The sequence below is a fragment of the Trichomycterus rosablanca genome, chromosome 25 (assembly GCF_030014385.1).
Source record: "Trichomycterus rosablanca isolate fTriRos1 chromosome 25, fTriRos1.hap1, whole genome shotgun sequence".
Lineage (NCBI taxonomy): Eukaryota > Metazoa > Chordata > Actinopteri > Siluriformes > Trichomycteridae > Trichomycterus > Trichomycterus rosablanca.
In genome coordinates, this window is record NC_086012.1 from 2775489 (window position 1) to 2802596 (window position 27108).

The 27108-nt window shown below is 44.0% G+C and overlaps 1 protein-coding gene across 2 annotated transcripts in view; it reads left to right on the forward strand.

Moving 5' to 3' along the window:
• Nucleotides 1-27108, forward strand: part of bbs9 (Bardet-Biedl syndrome 9) — a 106021-nt gene that overhangs the window by 40380 nt on the left and 38533 nt on the right. For both annotated transcript variants that reach the window (XM_062987587.1, XM_062987589.1), the window contains exons 19-21: nucleotides 9924-10106; nucleotides 15927-16152; nucleotides 24374-24496. In XM_062987587.1, the coding sequence (XP_062843657.1) occupies nucleotides 9924-10106; nucleotides 15927-16152; nucleotides 24374-24496 (532 nt within the window). The remainder of the gene's footprint in view (nucleotides 1-9923; nucleotides 10107-15926; nucleotides 16153-24373; nucleotides 24497-27108) is intronic.

Sequence of the window (27108 nt, forward strand, 5' to 3'; positions counted from 1 at the left end):
AGCACCTTCTGCAGGTTGGGAAAGCAGGAGCAGGATGTGTCCAAGTTTCCAGCTGCATAAAAATGAAGATTAGGATCCATGTGAAGTTTTTCTGTGCAGTTTCATGCAAGTTAGGCAATATTTTGTTCATTTATGTGCCAAAGTTTGGACATCCTTCTCAGTCAGTGCTTTCTTACACCCCCTTCTGGCAGATGTTTGTGTTGTAGCCAGCTTAAAGTCACTTCTGGTTCTGAGATGATCTTCACCTGTCCAGCATGCACAGCCTATTTTAATCTACATTTATGCAGACGATCTTATCCAGAGTGGCTTACAAAAGTGCTTCCATAGTGAACAACAGTAGACAACCATCCAAGTCTGCTGAAACCCTGTTAGAACCGAAGGTCTTTTTTAATGCAAGAAATAAATAAGAGCATTAGTAAGTACATTTCAGCTTGAGTGCTTAGAAAAGAGATGTTTTTTTAAGACAGCAAGAGACTCAGATGTTCGGACAGACAAGGGTACAGAGAAGAGCCTTGATGCTTGTCTTCCTCGAGTTCTGGGTAGAGGATCAATTTGACGGAGACTGGTGGCTCAGAGTTGCGTGGTACAGATTATCTACCCACAGATAATAATGTTTAAACCATTGGACCAAGTCGGCTATTTCAATAGTTCATGGTGGTTTTTGGGATAGGATTTGGGGTTTTTGACCTTTTTCCTTCTGTACAATCCAGTCTTTTTACTACCTGTGTGACATTTGCTTATATTTAGTGGCATCCATTCTTCTATCTACATGTGCAATGTTTCCGGTGCCACTGGCTGCCACATAAGTGCAAGGCTTAATAGATTCACACACATGCTTAAAAGCTGGCAAGGTTCTCTTTTCATCAAATGCAGCTTAGCTTAGCTTATTTTTAATGACTGTGGAAAATGGATTTCCACTTTTACTTCATTAATCCACAGCTTTTGTTTTCAAACTGCTTTGTGTAATGCAAAAGATTTACATGTGTAATCATCATACAGGTACGTTTCTCTGGTTAATGACCCTTACAGATGTTTGTTCAAGCTGTGCTTGATCTTTGTGGGTGTTTAGTTTCCTTCCACCTCTTAGAAATACACAGAAGATGGATTGAATGCTTTAAATTAAGCATTCTAAAGTAGTGAGTAATGGATTGAATCAGTAAGAAGTGTCGCTCTTAGATGGATTGGCACCCTGACCGAGTAGTTTGTAAATATGAATGGATGATACCGGTCTGTCAGAGCAGAGTAAACAAAGTGAGCTTTGCAGAAGGCAGCGCTGCACCACTGAATGACGACTCTGCTAAGCCTCTTTCTCCGAAGTCGATCCATCCTCCGTGTCCACCTCAGCGCTCCTGCCAGCCAGATTAGCGCGACAATGGCAGATTTATGTAATTACACCTATTTTCTCTGTAATCAGAGGCCCCGCATGGCAAAGCCTGGCCCTCGCCGGATATTTATCTTCGCGCTGTAAATCCTGAGCCGCCCCCCGTGCGTCCGTGTGTGTTTTCTTTCGTCCTCCTCGAGCGGAGCCGTTCAAAGGGGCCGTTGAGAAAAAAAAGCAAACGGGTACGATGGAGCCGAACAGGAGCGTCTTGAGATCGCCTACAATCAGCCCACTGTCAGCCCACACAATTACCATTAACGTAGAGTGGGACACACACACACACACACACACACGTGATCACTTATATACATAAACTAATCATGATTATTCACACACATATAGTACATACACACGTATGTGTGTGCTTATACATCATATTAAGCACACACACACACATACACACCAATCATCATGCACACACACACACACACTTATACACAGTTATTATATACATACACACAAGTGTACATTCATTTATACACAAGCATGTATTATAAACATGAGCACACATACACACTATCACTCTTTATGAGTACACACACACACATTGTGATCCACTTGTGATCCACTTATGATTGTTCACACACACATATACACACTCTTATACATATGCATTTATCATGAGCATGACACATTGTGATCATGCAAGCACACTAATCATCACCATGCACACACACACACACACACACACACACACAGGTACTACATACATACACACAAATACACATACATTTATACACAAGCAATTATTATAAACATGAGCACACACACACACACACACTATCACTCTTCATGAACATACACACTCACACTGATCATGCAAGCACACACACACACTCATACACACTAATCATCACCATGTACACACACACACACACACACACACACACACTCATACACACTAATCATCACCATGCACACACACACACACACACACACAGGTACTACATACATACACACAAATACACATACATTTATACACAAGCAATTATTATAAACATGAGCACACACACACACACACTATCACTCTTCATGAACATACACACTCACACTGATCATGCAAGCACACACACACACACTCATACACACTAATCATCACCATGTACACACACACTTATACACAGGTACTATATACTGTACATACACACAAATACACATACATTTATACGCAAGCATTCATTATAAACACACACACACACACTATCACTCTTCATGAACATACACACTCACACTGTGATCATGCAAGCACATACACACTAATCATCACCATGTACACACACACACCTACAGTGCACAAATATCCTTAAAAAAATCTATTTCTAACCAACACTTACACACACCGTGAACAGCAACTGACCCACCATGAATGCTTAAAAATAATAAATCCAGATGAATCTTCTGTTAATCTGAAGAATATAAATTCTGCAAATGATTTATACATTTTGATTCAACTTACCAGTCAAGTACGTAGACCTTTTCTGTTCTGACCTTTCAGCCCTTTTGATGTAGCCAATTCTACCGATGACTTTGCCCAAACTACCCACTCCGGAGCTTTATGGCATCTATAGAGACTTTTTTAAGGGCGCTCAGTGCTTTTTATGTTAAGTCGAGCCATTCAACCGCAGTCAGAGGCTTATTTTATATTAGTCATGTGGCATTTCTCCCTCTAAGCTTTCCACTTTCCCAGCCTGAGCACAGAGCCGGCCTGCCAGTCACACGTCCATTAGCACTTTATGTCGCGTATATATATATCTGAGTAAATTCATCCAGCGAGAGCCGAGTACATGTCAGATCTGTTACGCGCCCCTGAAGAATATGTGGTTTAAGGGGATTGCAGAGGGCAATGAAATGTCAGCAGGGTCCGCTTTCAGAGAAGGGGGATGGCATGAGTCGCGCAGTGAAAGGGAGAAGGAGCATTAGAAGCCCAGGTCTAAGTGAATTAGAGTTTGCCTACATTAAGAGACTGTATTCTGTGAAGGTCATTTTTTGTCTATTCAGACGAGGGTGGAGTACGAGTCTTCTGTTTCAGAGCGTATGAGTGTATTTTCTGTATAGAAATCCCATTTTATACACCAGGAAAAGACACGTTCTGTTTTTCAGACTTGACTCGCATACACTCAAACATGCGCCTTGTCTTTTGATTGAGCCGAAGATTGGGCTTTGAAAAACAAAGTAACATCTCCTCTAATGTTGTGTTGTCTTAAGGGGAGTGTTATCTTCCATTGTGGCGTCTCAGGCAGGGTTTGGTCTTTCTCTTGTTAGTGCATCTCTGATCACAAACACGAACACAACAACATACTCACCCGCTTTATGGCTATAAGAGCCTTTCAGGGCGGCTTTTCCCAAGATGTTGGCTGAAAATGCTTGTGTTCTAATTCGTCCCATGGGTGGTTAATACCGTTGAGTTCTGGGCTTTTTGCAGGCTGGTTCAGTTTCTTCACACCATTTATGCTGTTTATGTGGTTATGGGTGTGTCCTTGTTGTGTACGGAGACAAAGTTATGCTGGAACTTAAAAAGGCCTTCACCAAACTCACATATCACAAATATTAACAATTTGTGAGACACCTCAACTCTTATTAGGAGGGTTGTCCACATACTTTCTGGCATATCAGATTGAATGTAAACCTAGAACATCCAGCGACGGTTTCAAAGACCAAAATACTCGTCTGTGTTTTGACACCCCCCTCTGCGTCCACAGAATTGGTTGAGAATTTTCCAAACTCAGTTACCCGAGTCGTGTTTTTAGCTGCTTTACACTTCCACATCTTGGACGTTTTGACTAAGCAATTGCTAACTGAATTGCCGTAGGATTGCCTAATTGTGCAAATTAACCAGTAAACGTGAGACACATGAACGTTACGTGAATGAAAAACATTAAATCGCTAAACACAAACTTTAAATTCATTGTTTCGTTTCATGGTCTGTGGTGTCATTTTAATGGCTGTGAATTAGGTAGGGCCGTACATACAAATGTATTTGAACATATATGTGCAGTATAGATTGGGTCACTGTGGAGGTGGCCTGGCTGCAGTACGGGAGGTGAATTTGGGCTGGTGATTACAGAGCAGGAGCGAGCGTCTGCTAAAATGAGTAGAGAAAGCTGCTCTAATGAAAGGTCTCCTCTCCTGCCTCCCGGCTTCTAAATATGGACACTTAAATAAAGTGGGAATGAACGTACACACAGCTCCAGCAGCTCCCTAACCTGGGAGATTCGGCTGACTTTTGCTCCTGTACCCCGTTGACCTCTGTTAAAGGTGTAGAACTACAGCAGCAGATCGAGCTTTTCCTGGACGAAAGTATTGGGACGCCCCTTTTAATTTTTGAATTCATGTGTTTCTGTCACAGCAATTGCTAACAGGCGTATTAAGCCCCACTGAACAGGTTTGGAATGAACTGGAACATCAATTGATGCTTTCTTGACCATCAGTGTCCAACCATTAGATGCTCTTTTGACTAAATGGCCTCACATTCCCACAGACATACTTCAAAGTCTTGTGAGGAGCCTTCTCAGAAGAGTTGCTGTTATTATAGCTGAAAAGATCACACAGAGGTCACTCTATTTTAAAACCTTATTTGAAATGGGATGTCCAACAAGCTCATGGTCAGGTGTCCAGATACTTTTGGTCATATAGTATACTGCTGTGTAAGTGATTCTACGTTGGCAAAAACATGCAGAAGGTGGATTTGGAATTCCCAACTGCTGTTTGCTGTAAATCTGTAAGTCTGTAAGTGTTGCTCTGCGATGGATTAGTGCCCCTTTTCCAGGGTACATTTTTGCCCAGGATGTTTTCAGGTGGTGCCAGACCTACCGTGACCCTGACCAGGAGAAGGTGTTTATTCTGGAGTCATGTGGTTAATCCTGTACTATAGTAAGATCAGCCTCACCGAAGAGCATGAGGATTAACAAATTCAGGAGAACGAAAACAAACAGTTTGGCTTATCAAGCCGTGTGGTTTGGAGCCTTCCACGGCGACGATAAGCTGATCTCAGGTTGCCCACGCGGGTCGGCAGATGCTATCGCGCTGGCGAGTCTTTCTCCAGCCTCCCGGAGTCTCCGCTCCAAAGAGCAGGTTTATAAACAAGCATTGTCTGGGCCAAGTCACCGAGAGCTATCGAGCCGAGCGCTATCTTTACACCATGACCGAACACAAAAGCAGTTACTGTCTAGGATCATTTGTTGGTGTGATCTTGATCTCTCTGTCTCTCTGGTCAGGGCCTCTTTTCCTTTCCCACACACATATTTTCAGAAATATACGAGCACAGACTCTATAGTTACTTCCTGCTTGTGTAGGATGCGTTCAGTTCCTGTTTTTGAAGCGTGATCTTTCCTGCGGGGCTCACGTTTAACGCTTGACTCTGATCCCCTGTACTTAAAAAAACTCAGCTCATGTTTGGGAGATACATTTAGACACAAACTCTTTTATATATTCTAAAAATACCTACAATAAATTGCCAAGAGTTTGTTGGTAATCCTATTCCAAAACTGTGGGCATTAACATGGAGAAAACATCAGGACCACCCACCAAATATGCTGGGTCAAAGCGGCTTTGACCTGAAGAGACATGAACTTCACAAGAGTCCTTATGTATTAGGTGCCAGGACATTACCAGTAGGTCCTTCAACTTCTGTACGGTGTATCCTGGTGCCTCCTCCATGCCGTCCACTTGATTTTTAAGAAAACTGGATTCGTCTGACCAGTCGACCGTCTTTCATTGCTCCGATGTCCAGTTATGATTCCTGTCTGTCCATTGTAGGTGCTTCAGATGGTGGACAGGACCTATGTCTGGGCAGCCCCACACAGAAGGGTTCGATCTACTCTATATTGTGTCACATTCACCTCATTACCAGGATTATTATTGGCAATTTGCATCATACCAGACCCCATAGCCTCCATGTCCTTTGGGATCAATGAGTCTTGGCTGGCCAAAAACGTCCAAGGATCATGGCTTGTCCCCTTTCTGACCAATGTTAGTAGGTACTTACTGTGGTTGTCTGTGAGCACCCCCTGCTCTTTCAGAAATACTTAATATTTCAACCCTTATCAAAGCCTAATCAGAGTTTGCATAGAGTGGTGCAAAAACATCCAGTGAATGGCAGTTCTGCAGGTGGAAACATATTAAGAAGAATGGTCATTCAAATAAACACGTTTTAGATCACACAGCATGTCAAACCCTGAGGCACAACAACAGCAGGATCCATTCCTAACCTATACAGTATATACAGCACTCACGTTAAAGTGCCGTGTTCCTGTAGTACTGGATGTCTTTTTTACATACTGGTGTGAATTGTAAAAGCACCACAAAGCCGAGCTTGTTTTGCATCCGCATCTATTTCAGTGCGAGTCCACATAAAACCAACTCATTATGAAATTAGCTTTTTCAATAACTCATGTTCCCGCGAACAAACCTCAGGACGAACCTGACCGTAATCCTGCCGTCATGTGTTTCAGGGGAAGTCCGCTCCTCCCCGCCGCAGACAGTCACACCTCTCTACTGTAGTTTTCCACCGGCTTATCTCGCCCTCATCGCGTCTGAAAAGTCGCCGAAACGCTGTGCCGACAATCCGCTGAGGTCAGGGATTTGGATGAGCCACTTTTCTTGTCAAGGTGCAAGCAAGACCACAAACCAAAAGCATCCCTCGCGTTCTGAGCCAAGGAGCAAAACACCAGATGGAAAAAAATGAATAAATAAGGAGTGTTTATCCCAGCTGAGGAGATATTTCTGCCTCGGCTTGTGGCTACGTCCCTCGGGAATAATGGATTTGCTCGGCCCGTTCTCGCCACTGGTCGTTGGTCACGGTTTGTTTTGGGTCGTAAATGTTTCATCTGAAATAGCCGGATATATTTAGAGCGTGTAATTTTTGCAAAATATGCCTGAGGGTCAGTGGTGGCTATGGTGTGTGTGTGTGTGTGTGTGTGTGTGTGTGTGTGTGTGTGTGTGTGTGTGTGTGTGTGTGTGTTTGTGTTTGGACCTCCCAGCGCAGATGTACTCCTCCAGTCATCAATATTCTGTTTAAAGACACACACTTGCTCCAGAAGAATAAATACTATTTATTACCTTGAATGTGATTTTCAGTATGATGAAATTGCAGGATGCGTAATTTTATTTCTCAGAGCTGCTTGTGGTTGATTGCCTCTTAGTAATTTGTGTGTTGTATTTTTAGGGACGTTTCAGTAGTGCTGAAATTCATCCCCAGTTACTCTGACGGTGATGCGTGTAATTACACAGTTTGAGCTTCTGTACTAGCGCCACGTACAGGCCTGTGCCTGTAATGTCTGAGCTCACTAGTAAACATTTATTTAATTTACTACATTGTTTTTCATCACAAATCTTATTATTCATGTCATGTCACTACGCCATCATCATGTTGCCATAGTAGTTCCTTAAACCATGTCTTGGTGGACCTCTCTTTGTTTAAAGGGGCCCAGTCATGCTGTAACGGGAAAGGGCCTTTCCCAAACTGTTCAATGGTCATTTGAAAGCATGAAATTCGTTTTCTATTATTAATTTTGTACACCACCTAAAGGTGTGCACATATATTCTTATATATGTTTATATATTATGCACTATACTTATTGTGTAGTACATATTAACCTCTGTTAATACTGTGGGAGTACTGTGGGAGGAAACCAGAGCACGCAGACACAGGGAGAACATGTAAACTCCACACAGAAAGGACCCAGACCGCCCCACCTGGGGATCTAACCCAGGACCATCTTGCTGTGGGGCAACAGTGCTACCCAATGAGCCACGTGCCGCCCCTAAATTTATTATATAGTATTTGTTATTATGTTATGAAGGTGTTTTGAAACACCTTTACCTGTTTTTTACACCACTGGTTGAATATCCTCTGTAATATACAGTAAGTCTATGTTGGCAGCAGGAACGCAAAAAAAAAGGATGCTCAAATCCATTTCTAGGTAAAAGGCCGGAGAAATCTGGACCAATTGGATCATTGTGTCTGTATCAGGGCTTGTATGGACATATATGAAAGCTGTTATTTTTCCTGCACATCTTAGATTATGTTGCTGCAATGAATCCTGGGAGTTGAGTTCTTTACCCTGCATGATCCTGACACACTGGACTCATTTGTCCAGTTTTTTTTATTAATGATTTTGATTCTGCTACCACACACACACACACTCTCGCATACACACACTGGCCTGGCTAAATGTGCCTTTGTTCCTCCTCAGCTGGCATCAATCAGGCCTCGCGCCGGTTCTCACAAAAGCCCCTTCACCACAGCTCAGTTTGCCTTGGCACAACAGCCCGTTTTGTCACCGCACACCGCTCTCCGTTAGCGAGATTCGCTTTCAAAGCCGGCTTCCTGGTTCTCGTTCCTCCGAGACCCGGCAGTTCGCGAGTGATTAAACGTAAATGAAAGTTCTTAGGCTTGCAGGTGACGGGTCTCTTTAGCAGCACCGCCGATCTGGGAAGTGAGTCTGAGTGCAGCGTGTAAAAATAATATCAATATCGGGCTCTTAAAAAAAATCAGGTTCTGGTATTCATCCCTTGATGACAAAATCTGGGTTTTTTTAGCTCTGAGTTGATTGGAAGCCTTTTATCATAAAGTGTGGCCTCTCTTCTCTTCCTTTCATATTCTGTTCAGCAATCACTCCCGTCAACAGGCCGTCAGTAGAGACGGAAAAAACCCTCCTTGTGTGAGGTTAGAGCCAGTGCATGCACCTCCTGTTCCCTCCCAGTAGATTCGCCTGTTCGGATGTGGTATGAACTATTTAGATGTTTCTGAGCTGGTAATGAAGTTCCCAGCACTCAGAGTTAATGCAAGTTTACCAGAGATATTGACACACTCTGTCAGCTAATATAGTGTGGCAGGGTGATGCTGATGTTGAAGCGGCGCACCTCACAGCAAGATGGGTCCTAGGGAGCTGGATTTGATTCTTGGGAAAAAAGTCTGGTTTAGGGCAACAATCCAGGATCCTAACTCACCGCTGCTTAGTGTTAAGCCGGGCAATAACCGACTCCACTGGTAATGGCCATGTCTGAGGGCTTTTTTTCTATGTATTTATGCATTTTCTCCATTTTTTTTATCCAGATCTATCGCAAATCCACTTAATAAGTCCGGTCTTTTTCCACACGGCAGACTCAATGGCCAACTGTGCCCGCTAGGTGGCACCCAGCCGATCGGGAGCAGAGCTGAGATTCGAACCGATGGTGTGCTAGAGGAATATCCCGCTTTTTATGCTGCAACAGCGACTCCTACTGTCTGGTCAAGGCGCTGGCATGAATGACAGAAGAATACAGACAGACTAGTGTTGTCCTTCATATGTGCCGAGACTGTCTGTAAGAATCTATTGCTGGTCATTGTAAAGACGTGTTGTAGAAGGCGTGTATTAGCCTGCGACCCTCCTCAGCCAGCGTGGGTGTCATGCAACCAACAGGGGTCGCCAGAGTGTTCATGTAAATTCAGTATATCCACAATGGTATAGTCCAAAAAAGGGAAAGTTTAAAAACTACAAATAATCAACCCTAGGAAATCGTTTGCTCACCTACCTCCACCCCGCTGCTTTCTGTTTTCCAGATGATAGCATTAGCGGATGCAGCGGAGGAGAACCGGGCGTGTTTGGTTCAGGCGTTCTCCAGGTTACGCAGCGCCACGCACCTGCTCATCCTGCTGGTCTCACTGTGGCAGGGACTCGGCAGCGATCAGACCGCAGTACTGGAGGCCACGCTGCTTCCACTGCTGCAGGACACTCCTCAACTGGTAAGAACCTTCACAGGTCGTATGTGTCCTTTTCTTGTTGGGGGCCAGATGGAGTAAAAAGATTCTTTTGTAATAAAACAAATAAAAATATAACAGACGCACTTCATTACTTACGATTCCACTATCGTCGACAGTGTCGTGTAAACTAAGATTTTGCCAATTTCACCCACCAGTTTATAATCCTAATGGGAAGATTATTATACTTCTTTAAATTAAACATACCCACTTCCCTCTCAACTTAGTGAAAAATATTCATTGTTCCATGTTCAAACAGTTTAAGCAGTTTCTTAATACCTGCTTAATAGCGGCCTTCTTTAATTTTATTCCTATAAATTACGAATTGCCCACGGGGGCCATAGTTCAGTCATCCGTGTCGTATGTGATGTTAATAATTTATGATGTCTGAATTACTGTTTTTCCCCAGTGGTATCTTTTTTTCTGCTTTTTGTCTACATCATCTCAGTTTGGATATACCAAATTCCCCTGTGCATTTTTTCCCTCTTCTTTTTCTTCTATTTTTTTCTATATATTTTTTGTAAAAAATTAAAGTGGTACATCAATTGATTCTAAGACTGGCATTGCGTTTAAAAGATTGAGTTTCAAGGTATTTTTTCACATAATGATGTATGGGAAACCTGTTAATGCTTTCACACGTCGATTTTAAGGGAAACGTCAAGTTTAAGGGTACAAATGTCTCCACGAAGTGCGTTGAGTTTCAAAGATTTCGAGTTTAGGGGACCTACAAGGTACCACTGTGTTACTATTGTGTACATTACATTTTTCTTTGTTCTTTAGTGCTAAAAGTGACCGGGCAGTTATAAAAAGCATTTCACTGCTAGTTATACCATGTATGACTTGGTATATGTATGTATGTGACAGATAAACTTGATTTGACTCTGACAGCCTCAGCTGGCTGCACTTGACCCTTGATTGCTGGGCAGGGCTGTAGGCTGGCACATGCCTTCTCTGCTGCATCTTTACACAAGCGAATTGTGCAGCGAATTCCTACCGAGAGCCCTAGCACCCATGGAGAACCTCTCTCCGTATTCTTTCCATTCCCTTCCCTTGATTTACATCTCATCATCTCCTAACACGAGCTGCTTCTATTACAGGCAGACGAGGGTCAACATGTGTTATTATTTCTTAAGAAAATGATTAAAGAATTTTGTAATGAGTTGAAATGTAGTTGGTTTGGCGTCTGTATGCCTGGTGCCTGGTGCTTTGCCCAACTAACGCACGTGTAAACATATGTGTGGGAAACACTGCACACACAGCGCCGGTCAGACTGCTACAGCAAAGACTGCGCTACTGTTACTGCTACTATTCAGATCACCCACACACTGTCACTTTCTTTTCTAAGCACCCTATTCCGGGTAAAACCCTTGACCTCAGAGGCCCTTCAGTGTAAACGCAGGCCGTGTTGGCTGATGCCGCTGAAAGCTGCCACATTGTTTATGCTCTTTAGGAACAGTACCGGGGGAGTGTATGTGCTAGTGGGTTGTGGGGAGGGGGCTGTCAAAATGAAATGGTCCCTCTCAATCAGTGACTCATTCCGTGCCATAAACAAACATATCGAAAGACCGAGTCTATCGAGCACTACCGCCCGCTGACAGATCAGAGAGAGACCGTTCAGCTTTGGTTTTCTATTTTCAGCTCCCGGTCATTTTCAGAAGAAGCAGAAACATGAGAGGATACTACAGTTTCATACCAAATAAACAGGGGTTCACAAACTATTCAGGGCATCTAGTGAAGCATTACTGGCACCTGAGCGTTCACTTATTCTGCCATATGTTTTATTCTGTTGTACGATTCATTTACACAACAGGTAATAATAATAATAATTTTTATTAGAAATATAATAATAATACAAAAAACATTAGTGATAAAATTATTATTTATTTATTTTTTTCTATTTTATTGATGCATTTTCTCCCTTTTTCTCCCGATTTAACGTAGTCAATTTGTCTTCCGCTGCTGAGGATCCATGATTGCGTTCGTGGAGGGTATATTGCTGTTCACGTGCCCTTTGACGTGTGCGCAGTCCTAGTGGACCCCTTCTTTACTGCCCGTGCTTCTGCACAGGTGCCTCTATCAGCTGACCAGGGTCCTTACACAGCGTTTGAAGACCCCACCCACCTAGTCCGGTAATTTCCCCACCCAGCCGATACGATGGCCAATTTGTGTCCACTGCAGGCACTGCCAATTGTACCCGCTAGATGGTGCTCAGCCGACTGGTAGCAGAGCCGAGAATCGAACCGGGGTGTTCAGAAGGTCCAATTTAAGCTGAATTGGAGATACAAAATTGTCTGTTTTTGACTTTAAAAATCCTAATAAAATAAAATAAATAAATTATTCTGGTCAGGGTCACGGTGGGTCTGGTTCCACTTGGAAACACCGGGCACAAGGTAGGAATACCCTGGAGAGGGTGCCAGATCCATCACAGGGCTTTGACCGTCCCCCCTCAGACGTAGCCGATCATGTCTGTGTTGACACCCAGTTGGCTGTTAGCACCTCTGAGTCGAGTGTTAATGAAGCATCTAAATCACTGGAAGGGGTGTTCACATACTTTTAACCATGTTTATGATTTAAATGATTAGAATTTAGAATTGGGACATGGCTCAAGCTCTCTGCAGGGGAGGGCCAGAGTATTAGACCTCAGTGCTACATGAGGACCAATATGACCTTCTTTAACGACAGCATTGAGCAATGATGCTCTTGCTAAGCTTAGATATTCAAATTCAAGCCAATATGAAATTCTTCTGGAATGAGAAGTACCTACTGGGGTTAAAGTGCTCCAGATCGACAGGTGGCATTCAGTTACAAAAAGATCGTACATGCAAAGCTCACAGTTAAGGCGGCATCTAAAAAAAGGCATCCCTGTGCAGCGTTCGGAGCAGTTCCATATAAAAATTCCTAGCTTCTATATTTACGGCCCCGCCACGTGTGAGCTCATGCAGATAGGACTCCAATTAAAGGCAATTACAGAGTAATAGTTATCAAGCAAGTGCACAACAAACACACAAAGTCACTCCTTAAACCTGGCATGAACCCATCATCTGGTACGAGCTATTTTAGTCCACACAAACTGAACCACTGTTACCTTTATTTTTGCCCAGGATGAGGAAGAAGGAAAGTCAAGTGAGCCATAAAAGTAGCAATGTAGATCAAAATGAAACATGTTTCCTGAAGGAGAGCTTTCTGGAACGCAGGCTTTTGAAAAACCGCAGCCGTCCCCGCCAGTCCCGGCTAGTGGAGCGTAAACCCCAGCAGCGTAGCAGTCGCTGACGGAGGAGGAAAGTGTTTGGTCGCTATAGTTACCGCTCATTCGGGGAGTGTGCCTGCGCTCGAGAGAGTGACACATGGTCCAGGCTCCGATAGAATCGGTAAACTGAGCCAGCCTCTCACTAATGATCTGTATCGTGTGCTTTCTCTTCTGCTCGCTCTCATTTCCTGTCCCACCTTCACGTCCCCAACTCCAGCAAATCCGATCGGAGTACGTGTCAGGTCAGCACGAATGCACACAGAGGCCGTCGCCCGCCCGGAGCCGCGGCCGCCGTAGCTACCCACCGTCCCTCCCTTTAACGTCTCTTATCTCCAAAAGCAAATAATCCTGAGTAAGCCAGCCATCACTGGAATTCCACGGGTGCAGTCGGCCATGAGGAAAGCACTCAGGTTCTACTCACCTGTGACCAACTAAACTGAGATGATGCCAACCGCGCACCATGCACGCTTCTGCACACATGGGCATTTATACAGAGTTGGGCAGCACATTATGGAAAAAAGTATGTGGACACCCGTCCTGCACAAAACGAGGTCCTTAAAGACGTGGTTTCAAGAGTTGGGAGTGGAGAAACTCCGGTGGCCTGCACTGAACCCTGACCTCGACTCCATTGGCCATATTAATGCCCATGGTTGTATAATGGAATGTCCAACAAGCTCATGGCTAAGTGTCTATTTACCATAGTGTCAAATATTCACTTTTTCGTTCATTATTTTAAACCTCAACTGGTGCCAAAGAACTGGTGACAAACTCCTCATAGACATTGGCTCAGTGATTCAGTGATTTAAGTCCTCACTGTAAATGAATTAATGAAATGTGAACAGGATATAGAATGATTACGTTTACATTTTTTTGGCATTTAGCAGATGCTTTTATCCAAAGCGACTTACAGTACTGTGACAGTATATTGTCTAAGCAAGTGAAGGTTAAGGGGCTTACTCAAGGGCCCCTGGCAGTGGTGGGGCTTGAACCAGCAACCTTTCAATTACTAGCCCAGTACCTTAACCACTAGGCTACAACTGCCCTGATGAATTAAGAAACTGTTAGACAGAACCTACATTTAGGCTACTGATTTGTACCCTGTGTGAAACATTGGGAATGGTGAACATGCCTTAAGGTATGAAATCATTCGCATCACTCACTCGAACAAGAAGTAGGATCTCTCATTTTTGAGAGAAACCACACAAAAGCAAGGGAATGTCAAAAGGATTCAGAACTTTCACTTATTACATCTGCATTCAATCCACTGGAGGTTTACTTCTGGTGCATCTGTAATTATGTTTCCTCGGGCTCTACAGGAGTCTTCAGCGGTGGCTACTAAATCTTATCTGCCCCCCTCCAAACCCGTCTTCATGTTCCCTCCCCTCGGGCTGTAAATGGCTTCTCCCTGTCATCATCATTACAGGACTGATTACCTGTCATTAGGGTTCATTAAGGGCTATCTGGATGGCGGCAGGGGACAGCGCGGCCCTGCCCAGCCTGTCAACACCCCGGCCCATCCGACCGATCTGGGAGGCTCAGACACACACAGACATTCATCCATGCATGAGGCCGTCCGTACAGGCTGTCCGCACGCCCCGCCTGATTTTCCAGTTGATATTACCCTGACGTCTGGTGTCTCTTCTGCCAGAATTCCACTTGTCGTTATTCCACGGGTGAATAAAAATATGTATGCTTATGTTCATGTATTAAATCTGTCTTTTTAATACAGTATATAACCAAAATATAGTTTAGACCCCTGCTCCTGTCATTGTTAGACATCCCATTTCAAAACGCATAACAGCCTCAAGTCCTCAAGCTGTATTTAGTCATTTAGTCATTAGAATTTATAAGATCAAGCACAGTTGCTGGACTAGAAGGCCTCAAAATTAATGTTCCAATTCATCCCAAATGTGTTCTTCAGAGTTGAGGTCAGAATTTTGTGCAGGCCACTGAAGTTCCTCCACCCGAAACTTCATTTATTTATTAATTTTATAAAACAGCGCCTCAGTGGGTAGCACTGTCGTCTCACAGCAAGAAGGTCCTGGGTGGAGCGGACCGGGTCCTTTCTGTTTGGAGTTTGCATGTTCTCCCCGTATCTGTGTGGGTTTCCTCCAGGTGCTCCGGTTTCCTCCCACAGTCCAAAGACGTGCAAGTGAGATGAATTGGAGATACAAAATTATCCATGACTGTGTCAGCATGTGAAGAAGCTTTCATGTCACATAAGCATCGGATGTTGTTCCTCGTATAATAATAAAAAATAAAATACGCTAGGCCTCTACCACTAACATCGGGGGTTTGAATCTCAGCTGTGCTATCAGCTGGACGGGTTTCTACATGTTTGGTGGGTCAGTGTGGACTCGGTGCTGGTCACAAGCCCAGATAAAAATAAAAAGTGGTGCATCAGGGCATCCGGTGTAAACAAATTCCAAATCAAGTATTCTCATCAAGTTTCTCATCATTTAAAACCAACATTTATTAAATATTTCATTTGATGACTTGTCTTTTGTTTTTATTCATTTATAGTGACTGTATTTAATCCCTCTCCACCTTTCTTTCAGGGCTGGGAGGAGTGTGTGGACGCCGCCGTGTCTCATCTTTTAAGGACTTGTCTGTCGCGGAGTCCTAAGGATCAAGCCATGAATCTGAGCACCACCCAGCTGAGCATGCGCAGAGATGCCTCACGCCTTAAGAAACACATCACGCTGCTCTGCGATCGCATCGGCAAGGGAGGCCGTCTGTCTCTGTCCTCCGACGCTAACGCTCCGGCACCTGTTATTATGCCAGGTCAGAAATGTACATGTGAATACATCATTAATTTAGATATTTCTTTCATCACAGTTGCTTTGTTTTCATAAATGGGAGTCCCACAGGGCTCAGTATTAGGATCAGTGGAATTTTTTCTATTCTTGCAAGAACATTGAGGTTTTTTTTACTGTTCCGCTTTTATTTGTCCTGAGATGTCCTTCACTCCGAGAATGCCCGTTTAAAAGTTAAGAGCTTTCGAAGGGTGGTGTAAAAGCCCATGTGTTTCATTGATCAGGATGTTTATTGTCTGTCTCTGTGCTTCTGCATACCTTAAAGGCTCCAGGCCCTCAGCGGGGCCCAACAGGATAGAGGCTCCTACGCATCATTAAACCCCAACAAAAGGGCCCAGTAGGGGCCGCAGAAGCCGCTTGTAATCCTCTGTTTCCCTAAAGCACCTAATTCTGCTCTAGCTCGCCCCAGACACACTGATCCGTCCTGCCGTCTGCTCATAGACATCCACTCAAAGTCAGAACATCATTCTTCCTCTGTAGAGCTCTTACCTATTTTAGATCGTGTCATGTCGGTGTTTTAGTCTGTATTATTTGAATCCATGTGTTCCTGGATGGATTGTTTATTTTGAGCAAGACGATGATGTTCAGCGTTAGTTTTTCTCTTTTTTAACTCTCAGTTTCAGGCGATTGGTGGTTACATCTGGAAATGAAACCACTGACACTACTTGACGTTACTTGGAGACGAGCGAGGAATTGTTTCTGGGAAACGAACCCAAGAAAAATGTTTTTTCAAATCTGGCTTCAGTCTCAGCAAGTTGTTTCAGCAGCATTAAACAAAACCAACCCGAGTCAACAAAATCATTTCCACGAGTTTGATGTGCTGATTATTTCCATGAATTCTTGAAAGCTGAACCCTGAAGTGCACTAAAACAAATCAAAACGACACAAATCGATACCAAGCGACACTGACAAATCCTGAGTGGGTTTTCATGCGTAATAATACTCCGATCATGATTGAATTTCAGATTTTTCCAGTGGTTAGACAAACTGCATCATTTAATAGCAGCTCTAAAATCTGAGTATGACTATAATTGGATTTGAGAAATGTGATACAGTCAGCTGGATGTTAGCCCTGTAATCTTGTAATTCAGCTGATTTAAACTCCCATCTGACTCCTTGGTGATCTATCTGATTTCTTAAACCATCAATGTGCAAGAACACCAGTTATTTCATGATGCACCTGTAGAACACAACACTGTACAAAGCAAAGCAGGACAAAGGGCTTGACCTGCAATCAGTATTTCAGTTTAACACTGTCGATCCCCAGGCGGGGCGGTCCGGGTCCTTTCTGTGTGGAGTTTGCATGTTCTCCCTGTGTCTGTGGGGGTTTCCTCCGGGAGCTCTGGTTTCCTCCCACAGTCCAAAAACATGCAGTCAGGTTAATTGGAGACAATGAATTGCCCTATAGGTGAATGTGTGTGTGTGTGTGTGTGTGTATGTGTGTATGTGTGTCTGCCCTGCGATAGATTGGTGCCCGTCCAGGATGTTACTGTGTACCTTGCGCCCATTGAAAAGCTGGGATAGGCTCCAGCACTCCCCCGCGACCCTAAATGGATAAGCGGTTAAGAAAGTGAGTGAGTGAGTGAAAGCTGTTTATTGGTCAGCGCTCTGTGCACTGGATTCTTTTACACACGTTGTGTCATACCATGTTTTTATAGACCTTTATAGACCTCGCTTTTGCATTGCTGGAACAGGAAAGGAACTTTCCCTAACTGTTGTGGCAAAGTTGAAGGCTTGTAATTAATGTTAAGGGGTGTCCAGATATTTTTGACCATAGAGTTTGTCCTACAAGTGTGTGGCATCCCAGCCATGCGTTCAATGCCGGTGCTCACCTGACCTTATCGCCTCTCCATATCTGCAGCCGTGATTTCTCTAGTGTCTCTCACTTTCTCTCCTCACCTCTGGCTGGAGGCCAAAACACACAGCCGACTCCCTTTCGACCAAAGGCCTGTCAGGCTGTAGATAAACAGTAATTTATTACCCACCCTGCTCCGGTTGCTTTTTCAACCGGCTGTGAATGCAAAGTGTTTATGTTTCCAGCAACAGAGGCCGCGCTGCCGCCCGGGTTTCCCATTTTCGGCTCCTGCGTTTGTGTGTCGGTGTGTGTTCTAGTGTTTACGTCTCTGTGTTGTGAATTTAACGGTTGGAGAGTCGTTGATACCTCGGTGAAAAAAACGGGCAAGGAGGGGAAGTGATGCATGAGGATAGAGAGTAGGGTTGTTGTCGTGGGCTCATTAAAAGCTGCAAAATGTGTGAGGTTCGAGCTGTCTACAAATCAAGGAAATTCAAATAGTGTTTTCATTCTTTATGAGGTGGGCGTGACAAGGTTAGACCGAGAGCACAGCGTGCAATTCTAAAATTGGAAAAAAGAAAAAGCAATAATACAAAAAAAAACCCTATACAAACTGTAAAACCTGGTTGGTCAGTTGTAGCCTAATGGTTAAGGTACTGGACTAGTATTCGAAAGGTGGCTGGTTCAAGCCTCACCACTGCCAGGTTGCCACCGTTGGGCCCTTGAGCAAGACCCTTAACCCTTGATTGCTTAGACAATATACTGTCACAGTACTGTAAGTCGCTTTGGCTAAAAGCGTCTGCTAAATGCCGTAAATGTAAATGTAAATGGTAGAGGATGCACCATGGTTTGGTACTGCGTACTAAAGAGGGTCCTTGAGGAAAGATCTAGTTGTCTTTGATGTGGCAAAAATGAAACGAGAAATGCATGAGGACAGTTTAAAATATGTAAAGAATCTGGGATTATGCAGCTGTACTTGTTGTACTCTTTATAGGACTGGGAGTCTCGCAAAGATAGCACCAAGAGCACAATGTGCTGTACGGAAATGGGTAAAATAAGCAATCCCAGTAATGTTAATGTGTCCCCTTCAAGAAAAACACCTAACAAGGACATTTTGCAAAAGACTCCTGGATGTACTGTGGTAAAATCTATTGCTAATTAACAGCGCTACAAAACCTTTTCCCATCTGTAAAACGTGGTGGTGGGTGCAGACCCAGGTGTCAGTGATACAGCAGGAACTGAAGTGTAACAGGAAGGGAAAGATAAAAATAAGAAGGGGTATCGAGGGGTCCGTCTGTTAAGGACATGTGAAAAGCATCGTCATGTCCTCACTGGTTCTCCAGCCTAATCATCACATCAGCGGTCCCTGATCAGATCCCCTCTCCTCCCTAACATCTCCGTCAGCCCCTCGGTCTCCCTCTCTCGGCCGAGAGGACTCCTCATTCGCAGCAGCTGGGACGTGTAGCTCGCCGATGATCTCATGCCGTCCTCCTCGGTGATGGTGAGGCCTGATACAGAGAGGAATAAAGTGTGAACGGATAGATTGCATGGATGAAGACTTGCAGAGGAGAGCGCAGAGGAGAGCACGGAGCTCATCTCAACCCATCCAGAGAGCATTCCTTCACTCTGATGAACTACGTCTGCATGACACGTAACTTCAACTCCCTCCGCTCGCTAATACCGAGCTCAGGACACAGTAACACACAAATCACCGAGTCCAGACGGATCTGATTTGTGGGGGGTTTTCTCGAGGAGTCATACCTGTATAGTGCAGACATTCGGAGTTTTGTAATCTCGCCAACCCTGGCAGATAAGGATTCCACCAAGGTATTGAAAGGACCGGTCAGTTGCAATTCAGCTGCAGGTTGTGGGCTCAGGGTTTTACCAGTGTCACTGCACATTGAAATTTAATATATCCAGATTGGGATAACGGATTCCAAAGTGGGAAAAAGACACCACAACACTGTAGGAGAAACACTGTCATACACCGATCAGGCATAACATTATGAACACCTTCCTAATATTGTGTTGGTCCCCCTTTTGCTGCCCCATATGCAACAAACTGTGATGCTCTGTGTATCCTGACACCTTTCAATCAGAACCAGCATTAACTTCTTCAGCAGTTTGAGCTACAGTAGCTCATTTGTCGGATCGGACCACAGGGGCCAGCCTTCGCTCCCCACGTGCATCGATGACCCTTGGCTGCACATGACCCTCTCGCCCGTTCACCACCGTTCCTTCCTTGGACCACTTTTGATAGATACTGACCATAGATTCTCTGACCCAGTCGTCTAGCCATCACAATTTGGCCCTCGTCAGACTCACTCATCCTCACGCTCGCCCATTTTTCCTGCTTCTAACATCAACTTTGAGGATAAAATGTTCACTTGCTGCCGAATATATCCCACCTACTAACAGGTGCCGTGATAAAAGAGTTAAGCAGTGTTATTCACGTCATCTGTCAGTGGTCATAATGTTATGCCTAGTCTGTGTATAATAACACACGTACATTTGGTTACTACTGTTGGAAAACAATACTATAACTGTAAAGAAAAGAAATCGGTGTGTGTGTGTGTTGGGCGGGTGTTGCCAGTAAGTGTTACCATATTGACTCGCCCTCTATATTGTGTGCCAACAATACAGCCAGAAAGCAGAAAGCCATGGTGCAGTTGCATGGGCTAACAAAATGTGCTAGCAGTTACCATTCGAGCCCTTCCTGAACCCTTTGCCCCTGCGCTAGTGCACCACAACGCCCACATCAGTGTCTGAGCCAAGTGACTGCAGGAGTGTGTGGCTTTCTTCATCGTTCCTCCATCACTCCCTCTCTCTGCTGACTCTGATAGTAAGAAAATCAATATATTTACAAAAGTTCTGGTCTCTGTGACCTTGATCAGGACAAAGCCGGCTTTGTGTTCCTGTTCTGAATAAGTGTTTTATTTATTAGACTCGGTCCTGTATAACTGTGTTTCACCCAATGAGCTCGATGCTTTTAGCTCACAAAGTCAGGGCTCCTTTACTGCCGCGTCCACCATTCAGCTTCTTTATGGAGGCCTTAAATGCATTCCGCAGTTCCTGTCCGCTGTCAGGGGAGTCTTTTTATATCGCCAACAAACCGTCTGAGTTTATCCAGGAAGTGTTTTGAGTTTTTCCCACAATCGTGCATTTCCTTACCACCTTTGAAGCCAAGCTGACAGCTCGCTAGTGCAAAATCACTAGTGAGCTCTTGTTTTACTAGTTAATGTGCGTCCAGTGCAAATATCAATCTAATTAAAATGTACACAAAACAAATCTGTATAGAGAAGAACATTTATAAGCTTAAACAAATACGAGGGATCTTCAAAACGTTTCCTCACTTTTATATTTTGGTTATAAACGGTGAGGGCAGTGAGGGAGGGAGGGAGGAGGAGTAATCGATCGTGTCTGAGAGACACTTATAGTCCGGATTGAGCGCCATCTGATTTCCACCTTTTTGGACGCTCAAAAAAGCTTTAAGGGGAAGAAGATTTTCATGTAATTATGAACCAAAACCAAAAATATTTTTTGCTATTGCCGTTAAAAAGTTGGTACAAGGCGCCCAGGTGGCGCAGCGGGATATTCCGCTAGCACACCAGCACCGAGTTTCTGAACTCCTCGGTTCGAAACTCGGTGTTGCCACCGGTCGGCTAGGTGCCATCTGGCGGGCATAATTAGCAGTGCCTGCAGCAGATGCTAATTGGCCACCGTACCTGCAGGGTGGGGGCCAGACTATGTGTTGGTGGGTGGGTCTTCATACGCTGTGTAAGGACCCTGATTGGCAGAAGAGACGCCTGTGCAGAATACAGGGGCGAGAAGAGGAGGGCTGTGCACGCGTCGGAAGAGGCGTGTACAGCGGCGTGCTCTCCTTGAATGCAATCGGGTATCTCTCAGCAGCGGAAGACAGAATTGGGTGTGCTAAATCGGGATTTAAAAAAAAAGAAGTTGGTACGACGCTGGCTACCAAAAAGTGTGAAAACTTTTTGAAGAACCCTCGTGTACTGCATGTTCAGGTGCTCAGGTGGGGCAGCGGTAAATTGCAGTAGCCCAGTACCACTGTGAATTAAAGGTTTATTACAATATTATATAAAAGCAGTGGGTTTACGACGTTTACGAACTGTGTGTGTGTGTGTGTGTGTGTGTGTGTGTTGGATTTATTCACATTTATATTACTCTCTTGTTCATTATTGCAGTTTTGTGTAAAGAAAGCAGCCAGGCTCAGCTGAAGAATCCAGTCCAACACACCTGCAAATGAGTTTTTCACACATATTGTTTCCAGTAAGCCTCTTTCTGGAAACCTGATTATCCCACTTTACGTAATATGTCAGGTATAATCAAATTTCCGCGAGCGTGAATCACGTATTGTTAGTTAGTAAGGGCAGTTAACTGTAGTTAAGTGTATTTACATGCAGAAAATGGCGAGTTGCGAAAATGGTTGCGTTGTTTCTGGCAATTTGTCAGAAGCCCTCTGAAGATCGATCCAAATCCCTGCTACGCCGTTTTCCTCCAATCATGACGCTGCTACTGATGCTTTTTCAAGAGCCCAGGCGTCCAGGATCGAACCGGTTTTCCTCACAAAAGCCGTTCGAATGGCGGTTCCTCTCCTGCAACTTTTGCCTGACAGGAAGTTGGGAAGACGAGGTTAGACACACTCCGCTAACTTTTCTTACGTCTGAAACCTCAGGGTTTGTTTGGACGTGTTCCAGTGGGAACGTGCTTTCCACTTGGTTTGACTCCAAGCTCCAAGGGAGAAAAGAGGAAGCACTCGGGAGAGGAGTTAACAGGCTGAATGAAGGATGTGTGGATGCTGGAGTGTGTTAGCGGGTCCTTTGTAGACAGAAATTCCTTATGGTCGCTCACACTTGTGGAAATGCTGGTTTGTGTGAGTCGTGTCGTCGATTGAGGGTAAAATAAGAGAAATACAATTTTATTTCATGATTTTGGTGCTTTTTCTTCTAAATATTTGGCAGAAGGTGATCCTGACCCTTCTACAAGGCTAGTCGGCAAGATTATGGCGGCACTAAAATCTCTGTATCATTTTTCTAGTTCTAGACATTTTTGCTTGAGGTAACAGACAGCTCGCTTTTCTTTGAGAACAGATTGGCTTTATTGAACGGATAAATATCAGACTGGAGATTATCCCAATCAGTCTGGAGGAAAGGGGGCACGTGTGCTTACCATGTTTAAGGATGTAGAAGGAATAGGGAAACAACCCACGGAATTATGAAAGGGGCTTCAGCGCAGGAGGGTGTGGCATAAGGCATCTGATTTCTAAGAACCCAATTCAGGCTCCCCTAATTCAGCCTAATCCTCCAAAAATCCACAACAGAGACCAGGAGGTGCAGTTTGGGGTTTAAAGGGTTCTTAGGTTCTGGTTTCAAAGTGTGTACATGAGAATTTGGGAAGGTTCAGGTGATTCTGATCCTTGAATTAATGGGTTCATATTGACACCTGGTGCTTCATTGTTCATTACAAGCATTGCTGCTAATAGTGGGTTTGTTTATGTTCAGTTAAAGTCAAACGTTTACATACACGTGTAAGGGAAAGTTCCTTTTCTGTGACTGAATAAAGGGGAAAAGTATTTATTTGTCAAAAGATGAATTTAACTTCCATCATAAGGTCATACGTTTTCAAAAAATAGGGCAGTTGTAGCCTAGCGGTTAATAAAGTGGACTAGTATCAACAGGTCGCTGGTTCAAGCCCCACCACTGCCAGGTTGCCACTGTTGGGGCCCTTGAGCAAGGCCCTTAACCCTCAATTGCTTAGACAGTGTACTGTCACAGTACTGTAAGTCGCTTTGGATAAAAGCATCCACTAAATGCCGAAAATGTAAATGTTGTGTCAAATGTTTGTAGGGCAGTGCTAGCTGAGCGGTTAAGGTACATGACTAGTAATCAGAAGGTTGCTGGTTCAAGCCCCGCATCTGCCAGCTTGCCACTGTTGGGCCCTCAATTGCTTGCAATGTATTATCTCAATTGTAAGTCACTTTGCATAAAGGTGTCTGCTAAATGCTGAAACTGTAAATGTAAATATATAATTGATTGTATAATTGACACTATAGCTGGTGTACATGTAAATAGGGCTAGTTCAACCGCACCTATTAAAAAGTACCTAGGACGACTGTCTTTTTGCCAACGGCAGAAAGAAAATTTCTGAGAGGAAAATTCGTCCTGATGATCAGATGTGATCCATAAACCATCAAAAATCAGATTCGCCCTGAATTACAAGCTGTTGAAACATGGGTGACTGTCCACAATCAGACTCAAGACATGCAGTCAGCATCTTTGACTCCATCTTGAATTTAGCTGAAACAGCATCTTTATGTGGTTAGTTACCCATGCAGACCCTTTAAAAACCAAACCTGTGTGTGTGTATTCTCTTCCAGTTGGATGTGAGGCCATCCCTGAATCAGTCGCAGAAGAGGAAGAAGACCCGGCCCTGCATCCAGAGGCTACCGAAAAGTTCATTAAGAAGAAGAAGCCCTCCAAGAAGGTGAAGAGCAAGACAAGTAAGTGACCATTTTTCTTCATTCACATCCATGATAAAGGTGGTTTGTGGAAGATGATTTAACAGGGAAGGTTCTGACCTCACAACCTTCTGGTCACTAGCACAGAAGTTACCACAGAACCACCACTGCATCAACGTCCTGTAATGGAACAAATGAAAGAACCCACACGAGAACAGTCTCCACATGTGGTTCTGCCCTTGTGGGACTCCGTGGTTCTTTCTGTGGTCCGTTGGTGCTCTGCGTGTTCTAGCATCTCACGGTCCATCTGGTTCTACTCTCCTGTCCTTTTGTCTGATTGGGCATAATCGCTGGAGAATCCCAATCTTTCCACCCCTTATAAAACTCGAGATTTTGCAACACTGATCCAAGTTTTTTTTTTTTTTGATTAAATGAAGTAAAGCTGTGTGATTCGCATCAAGCAGGAGGATCCTGAGCCAGAGTCTTGGTATATGAGGTTCTGGATCACTAGGGTTATAAAACAGGATTAAATTGTGCTCTGAAAGGAAATGTGCAATGTTTTATATACACATTATTTGTGTACTTTTATACTTGACACTGGTATGGTGTCGTGGTGCCACGTTTTCATGATCTCTATGATGTTATGCTATACTTTGTGGCAGCAAATCCTGTTTAATCATGACTGCACCTGTACCTAAAGTGAGGTTTAAAAGACATGGTTTGACATGTTTGGTGTGGAGGACGTCCTGTGGGCTACATAGAACCCTGACCTCTATTTTACTAAACATCTTTGGGATTCCAGGCCTTCTTGTCCGAAGTCAGTTTACATTTTCGGCATTTAGCAGACGCCTTTATCTAAAGCGACCTACAGTACTGTTACTGTACAGTCTGAGCAATTGAGGGTTGTAATTGAGCAGCAACCTGACAGTGGTGGGGCTTGAACCAGCGACCTTCTTATTACTAGTCCAGTCCTGTAACCACTAGGCTACATTTACATTCAAATTTTCGGCATTTAGCAGACGCTTTTATCCAAAGCGACTTACAGCACTGTTACAGTATATTGTCTAAGCAATTAAGTGTTAAAAGCCATGCTCAAGGGTCCAACAGTGGCAACCTGGCACCAATGGGGCTTGAACCATTGGCCTTTTGATCACTAGTCCAGTGCCTTAACTGCTGGACTACAACCGCCAGTTCCTTAAAAAATTCTATTTTTAAAAAATGGGGACAAATTCCCACAGACACAAGACTTTCCAGAATCAAAATGAAATGAGAACGAGTGGAATTTAATAATAGATGTTAAACAAAAGGAATCTGACTTCTTGCAGGGTGTGGTGTCGTGTTACATCTGATGCCCTGCTTAAAATAACTACATTTGCTTTGAATCAGATCTGGAGTCTGACCTCACTACTGTAGAACACACGTGAACGGAAGTGTGGGGTCTGCACGTCTCAACAGGCTCGATCAGCAAGCCTTAATGTGGTTAATCTGCCCAGGCGTCACGGCTAATGAGCAGCGCCGCACTCAGGAGGCGAGAACAGCTGAGTGACACTGTCTGTCAGGTTATTATATTATTTTTGTTATGAGTAATTGTATTTAATTGTGGTATGTGGCTGGAAGAGTGGGAGCTGTGCAGCATCATGGGTCCTGTATGGAGTTTTATGTGGTTTCCCTGTGCCCGTGTGGGTTCTGTCCAAATAATCTCCAGGATCCCTGCCACCGTCTGTGAGACGCACTGTATGTTCCCCCTGTAAGACATGCAGAAGGTGGATTCAGTGCTCCAAATTAGCCCTAGTGTGTATTCTGGGTGGCATCAGACCCACTGTGAGACTGGCCAGAGATAAATGTGTGGTGTGCACCAAGAGAACGGCACATGACTAATTATTGACTTCTTGGAAAGGCCAACTGCAAATCAGTGCAGAGTTATTCTGATTGATCAGCTGACCAATAGGGAGGTGTCTCATTTAGGACAACAATGCCCCTGTTTTGAGGGCATGAGAGGTCACCAGATATTGTAACAGGTATTAAAATGATGTGAATATCATGATTTGGCCTTTACAGGGTAGTTGTAGCGGTTAAGGTACAGGACTAGTAATCAGAACATTGCTGGTTTAAATCTTACAACTGCCAGGTTACCACTGTTGGGCCCTTGAGCAAGGCCCTTAACCCTTAATTGCTCATACTGTACTGTATTTGGATAAAAGTGTCTGCTAAATGCTGAGATTGTAAATGTTTACAGTCACCAGATCTAAACCCACTTTAAGGCCTATAGGAGATTTTAGAGCGACATTATTTTTAGAGGTAAGAGGACCTGGGTTTGATACTAGCCTTTACTCCTAGCCTTTAGGAGTTTAGCATGTTTTCCTAATGTCTGCCAGGATTTCCAGAGTTCCCTCCAGCCTCAAGAAAAATGTGTGTGAGTGGGTAAATGCCATGCAATGGATTGGTTGTGGCACCAAACCTACCGTGACCCTCATCAGAAAATTATGAGTTGAAATGAATGAACGGAGGAAATTTGTTCATCCGTCTACCGTTACGGAGAATCAGTGTCGAGGAGAAGCTGTTCTGGTGACTCATGGCAGCTCATGTGTCATCCATCCATGTGAATTTGTCATAAGTAAAATGTTCTACGACTGTAGTGTAAAACTGAGCAGCAA